Genomic DNA, 22,473 nt, shown 5'->3' with positions numbered 1-22,473 from the left:
AAGGCTCTGTACAAGGCATTTGCCTATGGGCACTTTATTGCGGGCGCCGCTTGTCTATTTGATCCATGTTCCGCATCCATTGCATGCCATGCCATGCCAAAAGTCCATTCCATCGAGTTGACAATTCAGAGAAAAGTTGGCAAATATTATACGGCCTTGAGTCACATGGAAATCAAAAATACTTCCCACACTACAGGCCACAATATGGGCAAGGGGCCAATAAAGACTTTTCAGACTGAAGAGCACAAGAGGAATTGAATTTATCAGCGCTGTGCTTTTTTGGCCCAAATACTCATAGTGCTTTGCCAAAAACTTTAAAGTGCCAACATTAATATTATTCCTTTGCATTCAAAGTAAAAACAAAAAAAAAGTGACTTTAACTTTTCACCAACATCCGCAGGACGATGAGCATCAGGTGGTGGTTTGGCCGTTAGCTGTTGTCTGTTTGCTGATTTCCGTTCCCTTCGGTTGGGCGCTGGCTAATTAAAAGTTTTTGTACCAAAAAAGTTTCTTTCTTTTTTTTTTAAATGTTACTGTGTGCTTCTTTTTGTCACCAAAGTGCGCTAAAATTTTGCTTAAATTCGCATTCAAAAATTTACAATTTTTCGTTTGGCTTACAGTGGTAAAAAGTTAAATTAATATTAGCCAATAAGCGACGGTCCAGCATATCCGACTTGGCAGATGACCCAAAATCTTGATAACCATGACTTTTATGCAGTTTAAACTTTTTATTACAGTTCTAAAATATTTATTTTTTTCGGATAAAAATAGTTGTTTTCGTGAGTTTAATTGACTGGCAACAATCTTTGGAAAAAGTTTTACCATTAGATTCTATTTAAAGTGATTACCAAATTTGTTGGCTAAGGACTTTAAAAGTTAAATATTTTTAGGCCTTTTTTTTATTTTATGTAAATTATTAAAAATTCTCCATAATTTATACAGAAATCTTTTTCTTTTTTGATGCTAGAGGCAACTACAAAGTATCCTGAGTATTGAGAATATTCTAAGGCAAAAGAAGATCGACATCTGGTTAAATGCTGTTGCAGCTTTTTTAAACACTTAAGAATTAAAGTCAACCGCTAAATTATTAATTAAAGTGAGCACCAAATTTATAGCCTGCTCTTTAATTTCATTCTTAACATATTATAGATTATTGAAAATATATTTAAATGCTGTTCAATCATTGCATTTTTTGAGAAAATTGTCAATTTTAACTTTTAATTTCAACGTCATAAAGCATTCCTTTTTAAATTATCCTTAATATCAATTCCATTAAATTTATTATTCATTTATTTAAGAATTCATTCATTAAGAATTATATTGGAAAGAGGCTTTTACTTTTAAATGTGTTCTTTTTGTTTCGGTCAACTGGTTTGCTTGATTTAACAAGAATTTTTAAAATCGTATATAATTTTACAATATTGCACGTTGATATAATTCTTGGACTTCATTTCCTTATAAAAATTACCAATCACATTAACTTTGTGGTTTGTAGGGTATAGAGAAACTTTAGCAAGAAAGAAACTAACTTAGTCCAAACCTCTGGGTTATTAATTCTGGCCAACAAGATGAAGCACAAAGCAAGAACACCAAAAAAAGAAAAAATGTATCATAATAATATTAAAGAGGGCGGCGACGAGAAGAGGGAAGAGACACGCGCATAATAAATGTTAAAACTTTTTAATTGGCAAAACAATAAAAATGATAATAAATGAAATTAAACGACGCAAAGCGAAAAAAAGTACCAACAAATTTACTGGGTCCAAAAATATTGCGAAAAGTTTTTTTTTTTTGAACCAAAGTTGCGTAAATCGGATTTTTCTTTTTTTTTTCTTTAGCAAGTTAAAGAAGTTTAAAGTTATAAAGAGTTTTGCCATTTTTGAACGGAATTCTTTTTTCTGATTTATACGAAGAGGGCTTACTTCCTTTTTGTTTTTCCTTTTTTGCGGGATAAATTAGCGGTCATTGGATATATATTTCATGGCGAATATCACACCATAAATAAAGAGGCTGAATAATTTTCTGTTCTATGCTTATTGCATATTCATTATACCAAGGATAATCGGGGAATTAGATGGACAACAGACTACGTCTGTCACGTTTTGGGCATTACGCGGCGTATACGTCATATATGACTAAATGAATGACTGGAGAGCCAAAGAGGGGACACGAAACGGGATTAGAGAAATGAATGGAAAGTGGATCTGGCTTATACATAATACATATTTCAATAATGAGCTTCACCGTTCGTTCTGTCTCTGCTCTTTGTTTTATGCGGGCTGCTAAACTGGGAATGGCTTTGGTGGTGGTTGGCGGGGAGGTGGAATGTGGGGAAGGAAGTGGCCATGGCACATTAATTTTGCATTTTGCTGCAGCCTTTTCCAGGGGTTTCAGCCCTTTTTGTTTCTTTCGTTGCCTCAACTGAACTTTGTGCATAATTTGCGCATAAAAAATCATGACCAAAACTGTTACACGCACATTACCTGAGGGTGTGTGTTTGTGTGTGTGTGTGTGCGTATGTGAGTGTGTGTGTGTGTGTGCGTGCGTGCGTGTGGGAGGGTATGTGTCTGGCATTAGGGTTTATAACATTAAAAGCTTTGCTTTATGCCTTTGCCAGGACGAGCGACCCGAAAAGGTATGCTCTGAATATTTTTTCCACACTCAAAAGCATGAGCGTAGCTGAAAATGATATAAAACTAGCAGATTTCCACACCGGAAATGAAATTTGTGTTGTTCAAAGAGCGTAAAACTCGTAGAAAATGTGCAATATAGCTACAGAAATTTTTATTATGATGCATGTTGAAAGTTTGCAAATTGCAAGTAAAGTTAAATTTTCAATCTTTTTTCTCATATAAAGTTATTTGATTTTCATTTCTCATAACATTGTGATATCGTTTGATACTAACATTTAACTTCAATAACTTGAATATTTATGGCATTCGATTAAATTATGTTTAATATGTGGAGCATCCCAATTAATTATTTTTAATCTTTCAAGTCGAAAAAGTAAGAACAATGTCATTACTTTTGTCCTTAGCATCTTTCCTAAATACTTTTTTTTTGCCTCCGACCATGGCGATTGGCTAAATGGATTGCCAAAAAGACCCTAAGCAATCAGTAAAAGGGCATTGGAGATTTGTTAAATTTTTCAATGGATAAATAGATTTCAATTGGAAGACAAATGAGACTCAGAGAGAGAGATAGAGAGAGAGAGAGAGAGAGAGAATGAGAGAGAGAGACACAGAGTGGGAGAGAGAAAGCGAAAGAATGACTCTAATCCGAAATAATCCGACTGATGTAAAATTTAATCTTGGATATTTGCCTTGCGGTAAATTTACTCTAGCCTTTTCACATTTCGTTTAAGTATAGTTCATTCATGTTCCTGAACGCTCAATGGGCTAAATGTAAACAAATCTGTCGCCACAGAAAAAATGCCGAAAAGCAAATGGCCTCGTAAAAGGAATTTTGCTGACCGAGGGAGCCATACATAAATGAGGATTTTTGCTAAGCAAATAGGCACTAATAGAAAATGTTGGATGAAAAGCCTTATATCTCTCTGATGATGGCCCGATGGCTCACCCACTAACACACACACACACACACACACACACACACACATACTATCCTCAAAGATTTCGACAACGGAAATGCCTAAATAGATTTCAAAATTGGAAATATTATGCTAAAAATAGACAGTGTTGCCGGTTGCCGGAAATCGAGTTACATGCCAATCTAATCACGGTCGATTCATTAAATATTAAGAGCTAATTAGTTAACTGCCATCAAGACAAAAGGTTTATTGCGAAAAGCCAATTAACTGCCTTATTTGTCGCCTCCTTCTCGATAACCTTTTCCTTTTATTTGGAAATGTTCCTTTAATGAGCTTTTGATAATGGCATTTATTGGAAGGAGCAGAAAGTAAACTGGGGCAGAGACAGAGAGAGAGCAAAAGTGAAAGGGAATGTCGAAGGGTCTACCAATTTATAGTTATGGTCCAATGAACTTGAGCCTCACTAAAGTTTTACAGCAATTTTGGTTTTAAATTTATTGAAGATACAACGTTGCGTATACTTAATAAGTACCCGACGTACGTATAATATAAAAATACCAAAGCCGCAAGCATATTTTCAGCTTTTATTTATTTATTTATCTTTTTTGCAAGAAGTGCGGGCGGAAGCCAGAGCGAACAATCTTTAATACGCTCGACGTTATCTCAAATACCTGGCATGCCAGGCAAAAAATATTTGTTTACCCAAAAATAGCCAAAGGCACAACAACGGAAAACCCAACGGGGGAAGGTCGAACAAAAGCCCGGACCTCATGAACCACAACCCACAGGAACACAGGTCGAAAATAGGTGTGAAAAAATAGATATATGTAATATGTGTGTCGGTGTTTGTATGTGTGTGTGTGTCAGAGTGTTTTGGTGTGTTGGTAACCACAAATTGTCGAAACGTGGCCATAAATTGTCATGCAGCTGACGAAACTAATGAAAACGCTGAGGCCAAAGGCGTGTAAATTTAATTAAACTTATCAATTTGCTAGCAAGTAGAATTGACAGCATCTGGACAGGCTCATTGTTTGTGATATATTGGAGTCGCTATATATGTATGTCAGACAGGCCTAGTTGACTGACAGACAGATAAATAGATATATGGTTTCGTGTGGGTCAAATTATGGCCAGGTCAAGCAGCAAAAATGTTGGCATTGAAATTTCTCCCCCCAACAATAACAACAACGTGCTTGGCTTGCTTTAAGCAAACTCTTGAAAGCCATGCCTAGAGAATGTTGAATTTTCCCATTTATTTTAACGTTTGCCCTTAAGAGGCAAAAAGCAAGCGTTAACAATGTGCGAACTGAACAAATGTCTAACCATTTGGTGTTGCACATTTTTACCGCTCATTAAATTCGCTTAACAACAAACATTTATAATTTTACTTCTAAAATGTTTTGTGTATGCTGTTTTTTTTGGCTATTTATTTTCTTACTTAAATGGAGTCTCTTCACTTGACGCTTTATTTACAGGATCTCCAACACCAACACACTGCAACAAAATTGAGACGCATAAAAATGCCCGCCAGACGCAGAAATAGAAGCATCATCAAAAACAGGAGTAGTAGCAGCAGCAGCAGCAACAACAGCAACACGAATTAGAAGACCACATCAATTTTGAGAGGAGAGAAAAACTTAATTAAAACGCGTTTGGGCAGACAAATTTTCTGCGGTCTATATTAATTGGAATTTATTTTCGTGGCAACTGAAAACGGGACGGGGGCTAAAGAAAAGGGGAAAACAAATGTGGTCACATTTGTTGCACTGATCAACCAGACCAAAAACCCAACCAACCATCCACTTAAACCACCCACCCAACCACTCAACCACCCATCCGGTTTTTGGTTCACCCCCAAAGCAAAAGTAAATATGATATCCCAAGGAAGCGTTTGGGCCGTTGCCTTGCCATTATGGTTTCTATTGTTGATTTGCGGACTGCAGGCAACAAAATTACCATCAAATAGTAGTGAAAACAAAGCTGAACATGTTGCAAAAATCATCTCCATTCCCATCAGCAACAACAGCAACAACATCATCCCAACATCGAGTCAAAGTTCAATTTTGTCAGCTGATGTATTAAACGGTAGTTTAAATTCAACCTTGGAGACTGCGGAAACGATAAAAAATGATGAGAGACAGGTGACAACACCTGTACAAACCACAACCACATCCGCAACAACAACAACAACAGCAGCGACAACAACAACAGTATCTAAAGCAACTGAAACTATTGAAATAACAACATCAACTATTGGAAATATTGCAAACACCACGACAACACCTTGGCAGAGAGCAGCAACAGAACAAGAATATTTAGATAAAGCAGCAACAGCAACAACAACAACAGCAGCAACATTAGTAAAACAAAACACGGGAATAACAACAGACACAAGAGCAAGGTCAACGACAACGGAAACAACAATTGCAATTTCACCAAGAATATCAATAAAACCAAAGCGCACTGCGACAACCACAGCGACAGCAACAACAACATCAACAACAACAACGCCGGCAACATTAAGTGAGCCAGCAACTGTGGGAGCAACACAAAAGCCACTGACAGTGCCAGCAGCACATTTGGCTAATAAAAATGTAAGCAAAACTGAAATCAAATTCAATGCGAAAACGTTGAAGGCCACTGAAGAGGCGTGGTCAATGACAGAAACAGTTAGCAATAAAGGCAAACAACAAGCAGAGACACAGCCAAAAGCAACTACTATGACTCCGACAACAACAACAACAACAAGAATAACTGCAGAAACAGTAACTACAACGGCAACAGCAACGGCAACGACAACGGTAGCAACATCTATTGCAGGGGGCAAAGTATTGCCAACACCAAAATTGCTAAAAGCCAGCAACATGGCACAATTTGTAGCCAATGCTTGGGGCTCCACCTCTCCCACATTGGCCACCACCTCGACGGCAACCTCGACAGCCAGTTCATCCAGTTGGCCGGTGAAGCATGCCGCTGTTTTGGAAGGCGATGTCATACTGGGCGGACTGATGATGGTGCATTCGCGCGAAGATAGCATCACCTGTGGTCCCATTATGCCACAAGGTGGCATCCAAGCATTGGAGGCCATGCTCTACACTTTGGATCAAGTGAACAAGCAACAAATACTGCCAAATGTCACACTGGGCGCTCATTTGTTGGATGATTGTGACAAGGATACATATGGTCTGGAGATGGCAGTGGATTTTATCAAGGGTGAGTCCTTCCTTTATCTCTCTCTTCATTCTCTTAAGCGATTTAATATACTCTTAGCATCAATTCATTGACCATCATCATTCAGGCGGCGGACAATGCAAGTCCATTAAATCAGAATGCAGCAATTGCCCGCAGCTGATGCCATTTGATTTCGCCCAGTTGAAAAGGTCATTTGACTGCTGGTTATTTGGAGCGTGTAATTTGCCTTTCAAGGGCCATCATTTGCTTTTTCCACAAAGCCTAATATTAGTTGAGAGTTGAGGTTGTTTTTAACAAATTGATGTCAGTAATGGGTCTGTAAAAAAACAAATGAAATCAACGACATGATGACACTCTATAAAATGTGAGAAAAATGACTAGTTTAAACTTGGTTTTGAGATTGCAAATTGTTGTTTCAATTCGTTTTATGTTTACCATTTAAAGAGCGGTGGTTCTTTTTACTATTGAGATATATATCTACTCTTATTTATTTACTGTTAAAATTTCGATACTTAAAATAGTATTATAGATTTGGGATCGTCCACAAACTTAGCTACTATCTCGTAAGTCTTCAAAAATTTCAAGTTCAACTGTAAAGGCATAGATAGCTTTAGATTTGGCAAACTATTTGGTGGTCAGGATCTTAACATCGAATAAGATTACATTTTGTAATACGAGTGGAAAGGATATTATATTTTTGAAAAATATTCGGCTAGTAGGTAAAAGAGAATGAAAAAAGTTATTCGCAACTAAATAATAATATTACATTACAGTTAAAAAGTACCAAATCAGAATAGAATACTTTTTAACGATCATATTTGTCTGCCCATTTTATTGGCTAGAGATTTTCCTAAACTCATTGACACATTCCAAGAAAACAATTTCTTCGACACTGCTTTTATGTCTCACTTAGTAGTCAAAAGTCTGTTGAACAGCTAACTCTAAAGCAATAGAGTGTGATCTAGCCACAGGGTATTTTGCCTACCAAAGCAGACGCCTTGCTGAAACCTATCTGTTAATAATAAATGTCAGCCTTATCTTTTAGCTGCCATGTTACTGAAAGTGAAGGCTAAGAGCCTGGTTAAGAGTGTAAGCTTAAGTGCCGTGTGGGTAGTAGCTAAGTACATATTCTAATTTGTTCCAATATATACCTATATATTTTATAGCTTATAAACCTTTACGAACTGTGACGTGCTGTCTTCCGGAAAGCCTAGATGACTTCTTTGTTGAGTTTTTATGAAGTTTATAAATTTATAAAATAAAACTAGCTTTAACAATCATATCCATTAAGTCATTTCTAGTCGACGACAACTTAATAAAATTTTTCAGCAGGGAAGAGAGGCCTTTTTGAATTTGTTTTTTTTTAGCAAGATATTAGCTCAATTGATTGTTTCCTTCCGGACTTTAAGTATCCGAACCACGCCACATTATAATCATTCAACACATATGTATGCATAAGCAAAGAATTTATTGCACATAGTTTTAGGCGAGAGAGCTGCAAATTCTAAAAAGAGGTTTTCTTTTGGGGTACTATGAATCTGCTTTGTATAATTTTCATCCCCAAGGCGTGTACCTGGTCATATATACTACATATATGTAGATGATAGAGAATATGTCGTAATTTGCTTAGGGGCAAATTGTTCCGGCAGTGTTTGTGTTACTCATATTTATCCTTTTTCAGTGTATAGACCGAATAAATCAAGTTAACACATGCTGTGTGTGTGCATATTCTACTCTGTATTTGTTTAGGACTTAAAATTGAAATTATTATTATTTTTTTTTGTTTGTTGCTGTTGCTGTTGTGGTATCTTTGTTCACACAGAGAAAGGTCATAAATCTGCGAAATGTTTTACCACAGAATTTGCGTTGCGGCTAACACACTCCAGCCAAGCGTTATAAATACCGCTTAAAATCTCCCAATAGTTTTAGGCATATGTATGGGCGCATTTTCAATTGACAGTCCAACAGAGTGACTAATAGATATTTAAATACATATGTATGTGTTTATAAATATGCATATTAATATAAAATGAATGTGTTAGTTAAATATGTTTTATTCATGGCCAATTTTAGTGGGTTATTATGGTCGCCAAACTGCAGCTGAGTAGCCTCGAAAAGTTTCTATTGGCCACTTAAAAGTTTAACCGCATCCATAACCTCGGTCTGATTTATGCCGTTTTGTGGTAAATATTTAAAAGTTATTTATTAAATATTTATAATTTACTTATGCAAGACGCCATAAAACATATTTTATTGCATAATTTTTTTTCTTATACGTTCTCTCTTCTGGTATCATAATGAAATGTGTGAATTGAAAATCAAATAAATCTGAGTAGGGGGAAAAAATAATAATAAAGGAATTTGAAAGCTGGCACAGAGACTGATAATATATCATGCGAAATATTTTTATGACTGCTCAGCCATTTTTATGTACTATCATTTTTATGTAATAATTCATAAAAAATACAAATTTCTGCACAATCCTACAGAGGGATAAATGGGATTCTCGCTAAGAGCGTGAAATTTTATTCGTAAATAATAGGAAAAACTTAAAAAATACTTGCTCCAGCGTATTGAATGAAATATTTTTTGCCATGAAACTATTTGGTGACATTACGGAAAATTCATTTAAAATTCAGAGAAATTTATTTAACCGAAAAAATTTGTCTGAAGTAAGACAATATTATAGCCAGCAGTTGAAAATCATTTCACAACATTTTTTTTCTGATAGCGGAAGTAATTACAATTTTCCTTAAGCAAAATAATTTTGGGAAAACCAATAAAGATCAAATAAATTAAATTGGAATTATTTTTAGCTCTCTCAATCTTTTTGGTTCGGGTGGGTATTTTTGTGACATATATCGAGTTGAAGATATCAAAAAATTTGCTAAGGACATCAAAACGGAACAAAGACTATATTCATTGATCTTTTTTCACCCTAATTTCATTTAAAAGTAACTTAATCCTGCAATAAAAACGATGGTCGGGTTTCTATTTTTTGAAGAAGTAAATGAAAATTACTTATAATTTTTACAAAAATTTTAAGTTTATGCCCAAATGACAAAAATTGGTTTCTGAAGCATTATGAATTCTTTAAAACTGGCATGTTGAGCCAGATATGATTTTTTTGGCATAAATTTTATTAAATAAATTATACATTTTACGTAATAACCAGAAAGTGCGTGAGTATGGGATATCGAATCGAATTTGAGCTAATTTTAAATTTTAAAAATTGCTACCCGTATCCTTGACGGAAAAATAGTAAATATATTTCTGTTTAATGTTTTTGAGTGATACACAAACTTGAGATTTCGTAAGCCAAAATTTAAATAAGAAATTCTGCACCATAGGATGTTAAATCAATAAAAATATTAAGCCTTAGAGTATGCAATGCTTCCAAAGTTTATAATTTAGAGCAAATCAGAATAAAACCGGGATTGGAAAATAAGTAATCAAAATTCGATTTTTGCCACACTAATGTGACTAATCAGACTACTAGCATTTCAATTGGAGTTTATATAAAAAAAAACAAAAATCTGGCTTAGTGTGCAGAGTGAGAAATATGCAAAAATGTACAAAATAAAATTCAAAAACTATCTTCAAAATTTAGTGAAAGATTTTCTTAAATTTAGGAAGTTTAAACTGTTTCTGTTAAAGATTAGTTAGTTTTCATTTATCCATTAATTTATTGGTTTTATTTTTAAAGTAACTTAATCAACAAATTTGGTCCTTAAATACTTATAAGTGTTAAATGTGTTAGTCAAATCACAATTGCCAACAATTTTCTTTTATTTTTCTGCAGAGTTTTCTCATTCTCACAAATCACTGAACATTGCTCGTTCCGATTAAAGATTAAAGTTTAGTTGGGATTTAAATCTACAAAAGTTTCGACGATATCCTTAAGCGCCAGCAGACGGAAAACAATAGGAAATCGATAAAAAGAAGTGCACTAAAATAACAGTAAAAAACCCACTTGCAGGTATTCTCGATGTGCTTGATTATATTAAGCATTACTCATTGTCCGACTGACAATTGAATCTGTGTCAAGTACATGGTCTGGCTTTTGTGTAAATTCAAACTGAATGGGATATGTGGATATGTGGTTAAGTGATGGGAGGGGTCGGGGGCGGGGTAATGGGTAGCTTGTAATTGTGGCAGTGTTGTTGGTGGCGGTAACTTCATTAGAATTCAATTTCGCTGATGCCTCATCTGGGTAAATCAATATTGACCATATTGTCAGAAGCCAAAATGGAGTTTGCCACCGAATGGTGGCGTCCGTCTATTTGCATAACTAAACAGTGCAATAGACAAAGGAATATAAAACCTTGTCTCTCCCAAGGAACCCCGTCTAAATAGACCGAAGGGGATAGGTATATCTGGTTATTTACTGAAATATAATTAGCACTTTGTTTACCTGTGAGTTGGGTGTGAAATTCAATTTGCTGGCAGTTAGAATGCGATTAATTAGGTTAAGTAAATGCATAGAAGAGTCCGCGGTGGAAGAGTTGCCTAAGTGGCATAGTCAATTGGCCAACTGAACACTGAGCATCCGGAATGTAGTTCCTGGCATAGTTGCTGTAATTAGTTTAATAGTTTACAACTATATCCTATACAGGTAATAATAATAATAATAACTGAAAGTTGTAGCTAACAGTCTAACTAACAGTCATGTGGAAGTTATTTTGTATTTTAACATAGCACATAAAAGCTCGGTTTGTGTCTAGGATAACTTTGAAACTCCTGCTTAACAGAGTCTGTTAACATTTCGGGACAAACTGTTGAATGTTTTTCACTTTGGGACAAAATGTTATGTGAGACTTTGAATTCAACTGACAACAGTTTGATCTTCAATGAGCTGTTAATTATAGGTTTCGACTAACTATCTTTATACCCTTTTAATCAGAATTGTAGAAATATATGAGCTGGCACATCTTCCGCACAACTGATAGCCAATTTTCAAAGTCAATTCTAATTATCTAGTTTCTTACAAACCAACAACCATCTCAGGTCTTAAAGCATTGTATCTCTTGGGCAAAGACTTTAAGCTATATAGAATCAAGCAACAGTTATTCCCCCGCAACTGGATAGGAAAATATGTACAATTTTGTCCCTGATGGATGCCTCATTTCCTTGTCCATGGCAATAAATCTATGAGAGCTACTCAAAATATAAATTGTTTATGTTGTCTTAAAAAATAAGAAGGAAAAATGCTTTACGAGCTTGGCTAACGTTTCAAACCAAATCAGAGTCTGAGGCCTCAACTGACCCAGTTACTTGTAAATTGAAATTTTATTTTCACCCAATATACACACGCACATACACGCACCCGGACAGGATACTTCGCAGGACACTCATATGCCGTGTATGTATGTATGTACCCTCATCAAAAGGGAAGGCATAAAAAAGAATTTATTTGCCATGACGCGCCAGTGTTCTGTGGCAACTCTGGACGAATGCCTCTCCAACTCATATCATTTTAATTCGATGGGAAGCCCCTTGCCACTTGTTCATGCTGTGCTTTTTGTGCCAGTTGCTTTTGTTGTTGTTGTTGTTGTTGCCACTTAATGGAATTTGCCGCTTATGCGTTACGCATGCCGCGCATTATCCTTTCTACGCCTGCCTGACTGCCTCTGCCTTCTGGCTCTACTTTTGTGTCTGTCTGTCTGTATTTCCTGTGAAATTTGAGCTTTCTTTTCCTAGAGCGTGTGTGTGTGCGAATTCTTTTTGTGAAAGTTTTCTTTTCCTTTTTGGCTTTTGTTTTTCTGACTTCCTTAAGACTCCTTTACATAGCATATGCACATATGTCTATGCGTGTTGTTTGCCCTTTCGACTGTTTTTGTCGACTAACAAGATTTTATTGGCCTACTCCCTCCGGCTCTCACTGGCTAATTTATATGCCCTTTAAGCTTAAGATTATTTGCTGTATTTCAATTGAAATTTAAATGTTTATCTCTGTCTCACACTTTTTCTGTCTCTCTCTCTCTCTGTCTGTCGCCTAATCACATAATTTTTGCATAAGTCCAATATTTACATATTGCTACAAGTTTAAACAAATTAATCTTTAAGTTTGTTTACATTGTGCTGCTGGTCTATTGTTTGTTTGCTTTTTGGTAATGTTATATTGTAATAATTCTTCTTATTCTATTGCCTTTGAGGCATTGACTTGTGACTGCTTGCCTTACCCTTAAACTTGTCCTTCTCTCAGCACTTGGCTCTTTCTATTTTTTGTTGCTGCTACTCAAATGCCTTATTGTTACTTCTGATCGTTGACTTTGCCAGGCGTTTTGCTTATTTGTTATTTTGTCGATTGCCCGCCGGCACTTGAATGTCGTCTTGGCTTACAAAAGATGTTGTTCGACTCCTTCTCCTACTCCTACTTCGTTTCCTGCTGCTGCTCCTTTTGTTGCTATTGCCACTTGTGCCACATTATTTACATTATCCAAGAGTTAGTCCTGACTTTATGCACGCAATGCAGTGCACTTTTTGGGCTGCGACTTATATATGTACATATATATGAATGGCTGCAGATATGGCATGCATTTGGGAATCAAGTAAATCTTTTGTCAGCTATTGGCTTACGGTTCAGCTATGGGAAATGTATTCTGCATGCTGACTGCATTTGCTACGTCAGTAGCAATTCCAAAGTGAAAGACGTTATGTCATCGGCTTATGTTGAAAATATTAAAGCAAAAATGCAATCGTTGCAATATGCAAATCAATCAAAAAAAGCACAAATCTTGCATCTAAATTCTGAAATATTAAAAATGCAATGAGCGTTGCAATTTTCTCTTGACTTTAAATAAAACTTCATTTTATTGAAGCTTTAAAATTTATCTAGCAAAGTTTTGGCAAGACAAATCAAGGAGCTTCTAAAACAAAAGCCAGCTTAAAGTGTCAGCAGAGATTTTGCAGCAACTAATGCCAAAATATTAAATAGTTTGTGTAGGATTGTTTTTGCATATGAAAGTTTTTTGTAAGATAATAATTTATTTAACACTAAAAACTATTCCCTAAGGCGCATCAATCAACCTAACTCTTTCCTGTAGTACTAGATGCTTATCTGAATGGATCAAATCAGGAGTTGGTGCAACGAAAAACTTTTTGGCAATATATCTTCCTGTAAAGCTTTTTAAACTAGCTTTTCTGAAGTGTTGCATATGTAGGCCAGTTGCCAAAACCCACAAAAAAAAAATGAACAATTACATAGGTAAAGACTACTCTTGGGCTAGACAATGATGATGATGAAAATAAAATATTCAAGAGGAAAATATAAAACTGGCATTTTCGTGGAAGTGAGTTTTCCCTTATGGTCTAGCTCCACCTAAAAATAGAGTTGTCTTTAGTAAGCATTCAGGTCCCCAGAGTTTAGTTATACTTGATTAGAATATGAGATTAAATATTTATTGCCTTTTTAAGTTCAGTTAGCCTTTGCAATAAAGTAATGCTGTCTTCTAATCAAGACAGACTTTTTAAGACTCAAGATTAAGTGATAAGTCAACGTGTCTTATATTTTCTGAAAGCTTGATTGTTACCTGTTAGTTTCTTTACAAAAAGATTAGATAGTATATAATTGAATTTAATTGAAGTAAGCCAAAATTGTACATTAATACATGACATAATAACTTTGATGAAATATCCTTGCTTTGCTAACTTTTCAGACTAGATATATGTAGTAATGGCACGATTAATCCTAGGATACGAAATAATTTACCTCTAGTTTACGGTTTAATTGTTTCGAAAAAACGCTTTGATTAATTAAAGCTTTAATAAAATTATCTCCGCATGGTACAAAGCACTTTTTGAACCATGACTTAAATAAATTCATTTCAAAGATTCCACTTTCTCAAGAAAAAAGTGAAAGCTAAAAAAAAGCTAAGAAAAGCAAATGAAAGACAAAAAAAAAATCTGATTTATGCGTTTGATCCAAAGGTCCTATGATATTTTTCAATCTCGGGACGAGCTCAACTTTTTAATTTCAACTTTTAGCTTGCCGAAATTGTATGTCAATAAGGACTTTCATAGAAAAGGAGTGTCTTTTTTTTTAAAGCATTTGCTTGTTTTACTGAAAAAAAAACAACACGGATTAAGCAGAATCCACTTGTCCATACTATTTCTTTTTAAATTCATAAATAAACATGCATAATTTTGGTGCTTCCAAATGACATTTGCGTTACAGATAAAATTTAATATACCTATTTAAAATGACACAAAATTAAATATATCTGGCTACTGGATTACTTTAAGTTTGTTTCGATTCGAATCGTGACTGATAATCGCGCACTCTGGATTATTCATATGATTGAATAATTGATTCTTATGAAGGTCACCAGTATTCAGAGCAATTTACATTAACTTAATATGTACTTTTTATGCTATTACATTATTTTAACCATAGTATTTACTTGAAACAATTTAAAAGCATTTTAAATCTTCTGTTTACTTTCAATCTGTCATAAACTCCTCTTTTTGCATGTATATACATACATTGGAAGTATAAGTAAAATAATTTTATATAATGACCACTGCGGAATATATATATATATACATATATATGGAGTCTGTTGTGGACTGATACTCTGTACTTAAAACAAATAATTTAAATGTACATGTTGGCCACACAACCACGCACACCAAATATTGTCAATCTGTGTCATTGCGTATACGCCTCGTTAGCCGTCTGTTTGTCGGTTATACAAAGATAATACCCAGGCACTGGATTTTTCTCTCCTTCTCTTTAAATGGTTGGCATAAAAGCCCTGTAATTAAGCGGCTTTCATGGTCAGGCAACTGTTAATTTCATTGGCAATGACAAAAACACAAAAGCCATAAAAAATACAAAACTGTCTGCATATATCAAATACAGTTATATTATATATATTATATTGGTTATATGTAAAAAGAATATACATATATTTTTTGGCATTTTTTATCAATTTTGTTGCATTGGTAACTAAAGTAACCATTTGAGAAGCATTTCAACTTCAACAATCTGCAGGGGCTGTTCTTGACGTTACCCCTCAATTTAGGTGAGGGGTTTGCTGCCAGCTGTATAACAGTATAACAATATGCCAGTTGAATGTTTACTACTTTCTCCAAGGCACGCTAACAAGTGTTTGTTCCATTCATAAAATGCTGCCGAAGTGTTTGGCCCGCCAAAAACGTAGCCGATGTTAGCCGAGCAAGTGTTCTACGAATTTAGTACATTGCTCCTGATTTTTAGTACATGTACGTGCCACATTTGGTGGTGCCACAGCAGTGGCAGTTACACGCCGGTCCTTCAACCAAGCAGACGTCGCTTGCTCTAACATAAAAGAAGTGTAACTGATATGAAGTTCTTATCAATTGATTAGCCATCTTATGGCACGTTTCGTGTGTTAAATGTAAAGTGAAACCCCAACTAAGGAAAATTCTAAAAAAAAAGAAAACAAACAAAAATAAAATCAAAGTATAATCTTTGACCAAAAAAGGAGTTTATCTAATTTATAGTGAATGAGAGTGTGTGTGTGTGTGAGAAGAACTGATAAAGAACTCATATAAAATGAAATGTAATTCAATTAAAATATCAAAGCAACACAAGCACACACATACGCATATAAGAACCACTTGTTAAATTAAGGTTTATTTAATATAAGCCACTCGCTTTGACCTCTAATTAATTAAGACCCTAAATTCGCCGCAACCAAATCTTAAACAAACAGATATAAATCTCAGCAAAAAATAAAAATAACAAAAACAAAAATAAAGCTAATAATTTCATTAGCAAAGTATATGCATAAAGATTGAGAACCTGACTCTTGGACCATGGAAACCTTTCATTTCATTTCCTCATCTAAAAAGGACAAAACAAATATTAATTAATATAAATTCCAAAAAATAAAAAACAGAAAAGAATCAAAAAAAATAAAGTAAAACTTTTGAGAATTTATTTTTTTGTGTGCTTCGCTTTGCTTTAAACTTTCTACCTTTAATTACAATTTTTACAATTTGTTTTTAAATTCACCAAGCCAGATGAGATGATCAGCAGGCAGTTTTTCAAAATAGGAAAAGTTTTGGTCACACAAAAAACTTGAAGTATTTTAATTGAAGTGAAAATTGTGCGTGGAGAGGGCAAATGAAATTACATTTCCACTTTGGCCTAATAAGTATACACAATTTCCATTGAAATAAAACCAAATGAAAAGTGATATGATATGTTTTGTTTTCTCTTTTGCATATCACACACTCGCAACACACAACGCACAACACAGGTGTGTTTTAATCGTTTGTTTGTGCAATTAGACACATTTTTGTAATGTCTATTATGGGAAAATTATGCACGAGCAAAAAAAAAAGGAAACAAGTGTTCATACTGTACATCAGGTTCATAGCAGATAAGAGTCCTGCTCAGTTCTGTTGCTGGTTTGCTCGTGTTTTTTTTTTCAGTCAGGATATTCAATTTCCTGACAGTTGGTAATTTAATTTTTTTTGCATTCATCCTAATTTTAAGCTTATTACAAATGATTGTATACCCCAAAAAAGACACACACACACACACATACAGAAAACCCCTCACACATACATGTAATTGAAGAAAAATTCTCTGGTTTTCATGCTGAACTTTGTCGGGCATTTTGATCATAGTTTTTCGGTCACGTAGTCCTGTGATAAATGTTTCTCTCCCTGAGGGTCCAGCTTAAATGACAAATTTTCGTTTTGGTTCTCTGGTTGACCTTTGTTTAATTATAAAGCTGCCCATTAACCAAAGAATGATACAAAACAAAAACGTATTTTATATGCCCAACAGCAATGAACGAATGAAAATTTGTGTGTGTGTTCTCTCTTGTGTTGTCTGCTGTTGTTGACAGGTTTTAGTTTACCTGCTGATAAAGATGTCAGTTAGATGCAATATTCAATAAAATTTCGTCCATTGAAATTGATAAATGGCTTAGGGAGATTGGTTGGTTGAAAGTTAAAAAGTGGCAACAATTTTTCCAGAGATTAATTCGGTCAGAGACCACAGAGAGTTGCGTTTCGCTCGAGTTTTACAACTAATTGCATTTTAATGTCTGATCATTTATTATAAAATGTACTTTAGTAACCAAAACTCTACAATATCCTATAATCAAAGGGCAGAATGGGGAATATACGAATAGTTGAAAGAGCAGATAAAGATTTCCCCCTACTAGATGTTGTAGTCACAAAAATAAACAAGATGATAGCTATTACTGAAGCATGAGCTTTACTAGGAATTAAACAGCAATTAGACATGGTACTTGGAATTTCTTCCTAACTACAGTTTGTTTTTTATGTTATAAACGAAAGGTGAGAGGTTGATTGACTGCACATATATATGTATGTTAATGGCAAAAATAAAGAACTCATCCACATACCAATTGTAATTGAAGTTAATTTGCTGAGATTGCTCGCTCAGACATGAAATTGTATCATAAACATCAACATTCATAAATAGCTATGGCAATATTCGTATTGACATTTCAATGGAAAACTCAAATATCAAACTTTACTTTACTGTCTCGTCCACACACGATGGCAGTATCTATCTCTCTTTCAACATAATTAATTATGCCGACATGCAACGTGGCGTATGCGCAATAATTAAAATAAATAAATGCGCCTAATGAGCATGCAATGTGTTTGAAGATGACCAAACCAACACACACACACACTCACAGAGGCATAGACATCTATTTTCATTTATACATATATATATGTTAGGTAGTTTTTCTACCTGTTGCCCAGACACGCCATAAATTCTCATGAGTAAAATAATTAGAAAATCAAATAAATAAGTAGTAACTGTGTCGGCCAAAGCCCACTAATGGGTAAAATGTTTGCATGGGGTGATGCAAAAGTTTCTCAACAACTGACGTAAAAGTTTAGACAAGTTAAACTTTTAGTTGGCCTGTCGCCAGCAAACAAAAATTTGTGTGGTATACAAAGATTGTTCTATAAACGATTTCGCAGCTAAGAAATTTTCGGTCATATTTCTTGGGGAAATATCAAGTAGAATATCATGTTACTAACCAAGAAAAATCTGTAAGTTAAGGGGAGTTCTTTCTTTTTTTTTGTCTCTCGCGTGAAAATGTTGGTGGGCAAAGTTTTTCATGCCACATAGAGAATTTGTTCTTTATTTTTCTTTGGCGGCTACAACTTTTGTGATTAAGTCAATTTGACAACTCATGGAAAGGGCAAACTGGGGAAGAGTCAGAGTTAAAATTGGAGTGGGTAAGGGTGTTGGAGTTGAGGTTGAGCTTTGACAGCCTTTGCCAGAGCTTGTCAAAATGCTAACATTTCTTACACTAATTTACCAAATTGCAATCATTCTTTTACGTGGAGGAAGGGAGCAGGCTAGGTGGTTTTTGGTAAAAGTTTTAGTGAAAAAAAAACTGCATTTGTCAAGCAGTTTAAAGGTCATTTGTTATAAACTATGTAAGCATAACGAAATTTCTGCTGGCCAACCAGATAAGCGCCGCTAATTATGCAATTAAAATTTTTTCTACAGTTTTTTTTTCTCCGCATTTTACTTTTTTGGAGTTTTACGACATTTCTTTTTTTTCTGTTTTTATGACTATGTGAAAGTTTTGCCAACTGGGCGACAGATTCCGGTGGTGTTTTATTGCCGCAACGGTGGCGTCTGTAGTAAGTGGACGCAGCTTTAATTTTAATTGCATTTAGATAAGACTTAATAATGTTTATTTTTTGTCCATTTTGAAGCAAAAGTTAATGCCAGCCTAGGGAAATGACAAGGTTATTAAGTTAAAGCTGGCTAAAAAAGCCATTTCGCACAAAAACGGCAATGAGTCATTCGATGACAATCGCAAAAGTGTCAACTAAACACACAAACCTGATAGTTTTGGGTTAATTTATTTTACGTTTTTTGTGTTTTGTTGTAAGTTTGCCAAAATACACACTCGTATGACACACACGAAACACTCTCTGACATTTGGTAATACTTATATGTATGTAAGCCATGAGTTATATAGTTACGCGGTCGCTGCACAAAAGTATGCTATAAAATATTTAGTGCTTAGTTATGTGGTGCGTTTCGTTTTTGTTTTTTTTTTTTGTTTTTGTTTGGTTGGTTCATTCATTCGCTGTTTTGTTGGCGGTTTGTGCTTGTTGGGGATTAAGCGGGGCGAGGTGGTGTAATGGAGACTCTGAACTGTGGCCCAAAATATAAAAAAAAAACTCTGCCAAAATGCTAAGCATGCTTGAAACTGCCAAACAATAGACAAAACAACAATGACAACAGCAGCGGCAGCAACAACAACAACAACAAGCAGTCGTAATGATCTTTTTGTTACACACACACACACACACACACACACATCACACACACATATGTGAAAGTGTGGCCTTTAGGCTCAGGGGTAAAGAATAGGAAACTGGTATCTGAGGGCATGGAAATGGTTGGCAAACAGTGCCACAAAAAACAAACACACGAGCAAAGTATTATTTTTGTTTTTTTTTTCCCTGTTCGTTATGTACGTGTGTGTGTGTGTTTCTTTTTTGTTGTTGTTGTTGCTGTTGTTGTCCTCCTCCTTTGTCATGACTTTGCGCTTTTGGCAACACAACAAATTTTTCGGGGGCCTTTGTCTCTCTTTTTTAGTCAAACAGATATGTACATTTGCAGGCTGTTTGCATTTGTTAGCATACATTTTGCTAGCCATGTAGAAGGGCGCCCAAAATGGTTGCAATTGGGGGCGATTATTATTTTGTTGCTTGAGTCAACAGTTTCGTATCTTTTTTTTTCATTGCTGTGTAAATTAGAAAAGAAAAAACAAAAACGTTGAATCTATTTAGTTCTAACATAGCAAATATGGGTTTTTTGAAATAGGTGCAAAAATTATTTTACGGCCCATTTTTGTTGGTCTCCCAGCATAACCGACATAAATTATTCAAGCAGGCCAGAGAGAAATATATATACATATACATTTTTTTTTGATGGCGGTGATTGGAAGTGAAAACCGTCTTACACGTCTTTGGCCTTGTAATGGGGTACCAAAAAGCAGTATATGGGAGCGGCCTCCTGTAAGTAGGCAATGGATTTTTTTCAATTTGCTTTACTTACCAAATGTTATGCAAGTCACGCGCCAATATATAGCCTAGAATATACCATCTATATAAAGTATAAGAGGGCGAAGCTAAACAAATTGGTAAGAGTAACGTAGAAGAAAAAAAAAGCAACTGCTCAATGGGCCAGAAACGGGAGAGTATGGAAGAGGCGGAAGAAGAAGAAGAGGAACCCTCCATAAGTCTTCAGTTGCTTGGCCTTATTTGTTCGCTTTTTTGATTTATGCGACGTTTTCACACACACACAGATACTCACAATCACACACACACACACATACACCCACACAAGCACCGAGAGTTATTTGCCTGCCTTTTGGCTGCCATTAACATTTTGCTTTTGTTTCTGTTGCTTTCCCTGTCAACCAAGACTTGTTATTGTCAACAGCTCTAGGTACATACAAATGTATATGTATATCAAGATACATACATACATATATAGCAAAACATATTTGCCATGTACTCGGTCTCAGTTGCTTGCATTTGATTGAAATTGATGGCCATAACTGATGCAATTTCGTTTAAAATTAGAATCTCTCTACCCAGACTTACATTGTACTTGAGTACAACTCTGTCACAGTCAGCCGTTAGCTTTTGTCAATGAAGAATCTTCATTAAGCCCTCCAGGGTAAAGAAACACCATGAAGCAACAGAAAAGAAAAGAGCAGAAAACAGCAAAAAGGCAACTTGCACTTAATGGAAAAAACTATTTTGTTCAAGTGAGAACTATGCAGCTGCTCAGTTGTCAGTGGGGTACACTTTTTTCACTTCTGCCAAATGAAATAATAATTAAAAAGTTTTTGCCTTGGCTAAGAGTAAAAAAAAAGGACGAAAAAAAAGGAATCGCAACATGAGAAAAACTCTTCATTTGCATTGGTTTCTGTTTCGTAGCAAAAGTTGTTACTTTCACTTTTAAGCAGCTAACTTGTAGAAAATTGCACAAGTTCTGCAAAACACAATGTTGCTGCGGCTGCTGCAGCTGTTTTTGTTGTTGTTGTTGTTGTTATTGCTGCTTTTATCGTACACAGTGCGTATGCTCAATATACAATTTCGCAAAACGAAAACGACCACATATTTGCTTTAAGTTGTAAATTTATGCACATACAATTGAGACCAACAAAATGTTAAAGGATATTCTGTTTAGCCATTTTGAAGGTCAATGAAGTCTAATATTGCCACACACACACGCACACACACACACCCACAGAGATTCATCGAGGCACATACACGCCCACTCAACTTAGACATAATTAAACGCAGTCATCTATGAACTATCAAAACAGTTTAACATAAATTAAGCATATCCATTAACTGACCTCCTACTTAGACAAACTGTTGAAACCTTTAAGAGAAATTTATGCCATTTGCATGGTAAATTCGCTAACTATCTAAAAAAAAGGTACAAAAATATTATGAATACATGACTAAAAGATTTAGAAATCAATTTACTAAAGAAAACAAAAAGACAATTTGTCTAATATTAACAAAAAATACAAAAAATTAAAAATAGATTTTGTGCATATCTAGCTTTTGCTTAGTTAAATTTAAATATTCGATATAAAAACACATTGAACACAGAGAGAGAATACAGAGAGCTCTAAAAATCAAAAATTATTTGTTTGGGTGACAAATACTTTTTTTTTGCAGTTTGACAGTTTGCA

The 22,473-nt window shown here is 35.0% G+C and overlaps 1 protein-coding gene across 1 annotated transcript in view; it reads left to right on the top strand.

The window, feature by feature from the left end:
* Positions 1–5,031: 5,031 nt before the first annotated feature.
* Positions 5,032–22,473, top strand: part of LOC6640228 (metabotropic glutamate receptor 2) — a 61,032-nt gene continuing 43,590 nt past the window's right edge. Inside the window, exon 1 of the mRNA XM_023182166.2 lies at positions 5,032–6,763. Coding sequence (XP_023037934.2) covers positions 5,422–6,763 — 1,342 coding nt within the window. The 5' untranslated portion in view covers positions 5,032–5,421. The remainder of the gene's footprint in view (positions 6,764–22,473) is intronic.

This window comes from Drosophila willistoni (genome assembly GCF_018902025.1).
Source record: "Drosophila willistoni isolate 14030-0811.24 chromosome 2L unlocalized genomic scaffold, UCI_dwil_1.1 Seg196, whole genome shotgun sequence".
Taxonomy (NCBI): Eukaryota; Metazoa; Arthropoda; class Insecta; order Diptera; family Drosophilidae; genus Drosophila; species Drosophila willistoni.
The sequence above is the reverse complement of the archived record's forward strand: the minus strand, read 5'-3'. Positions and strand labels throughout refer to the sequence as shown.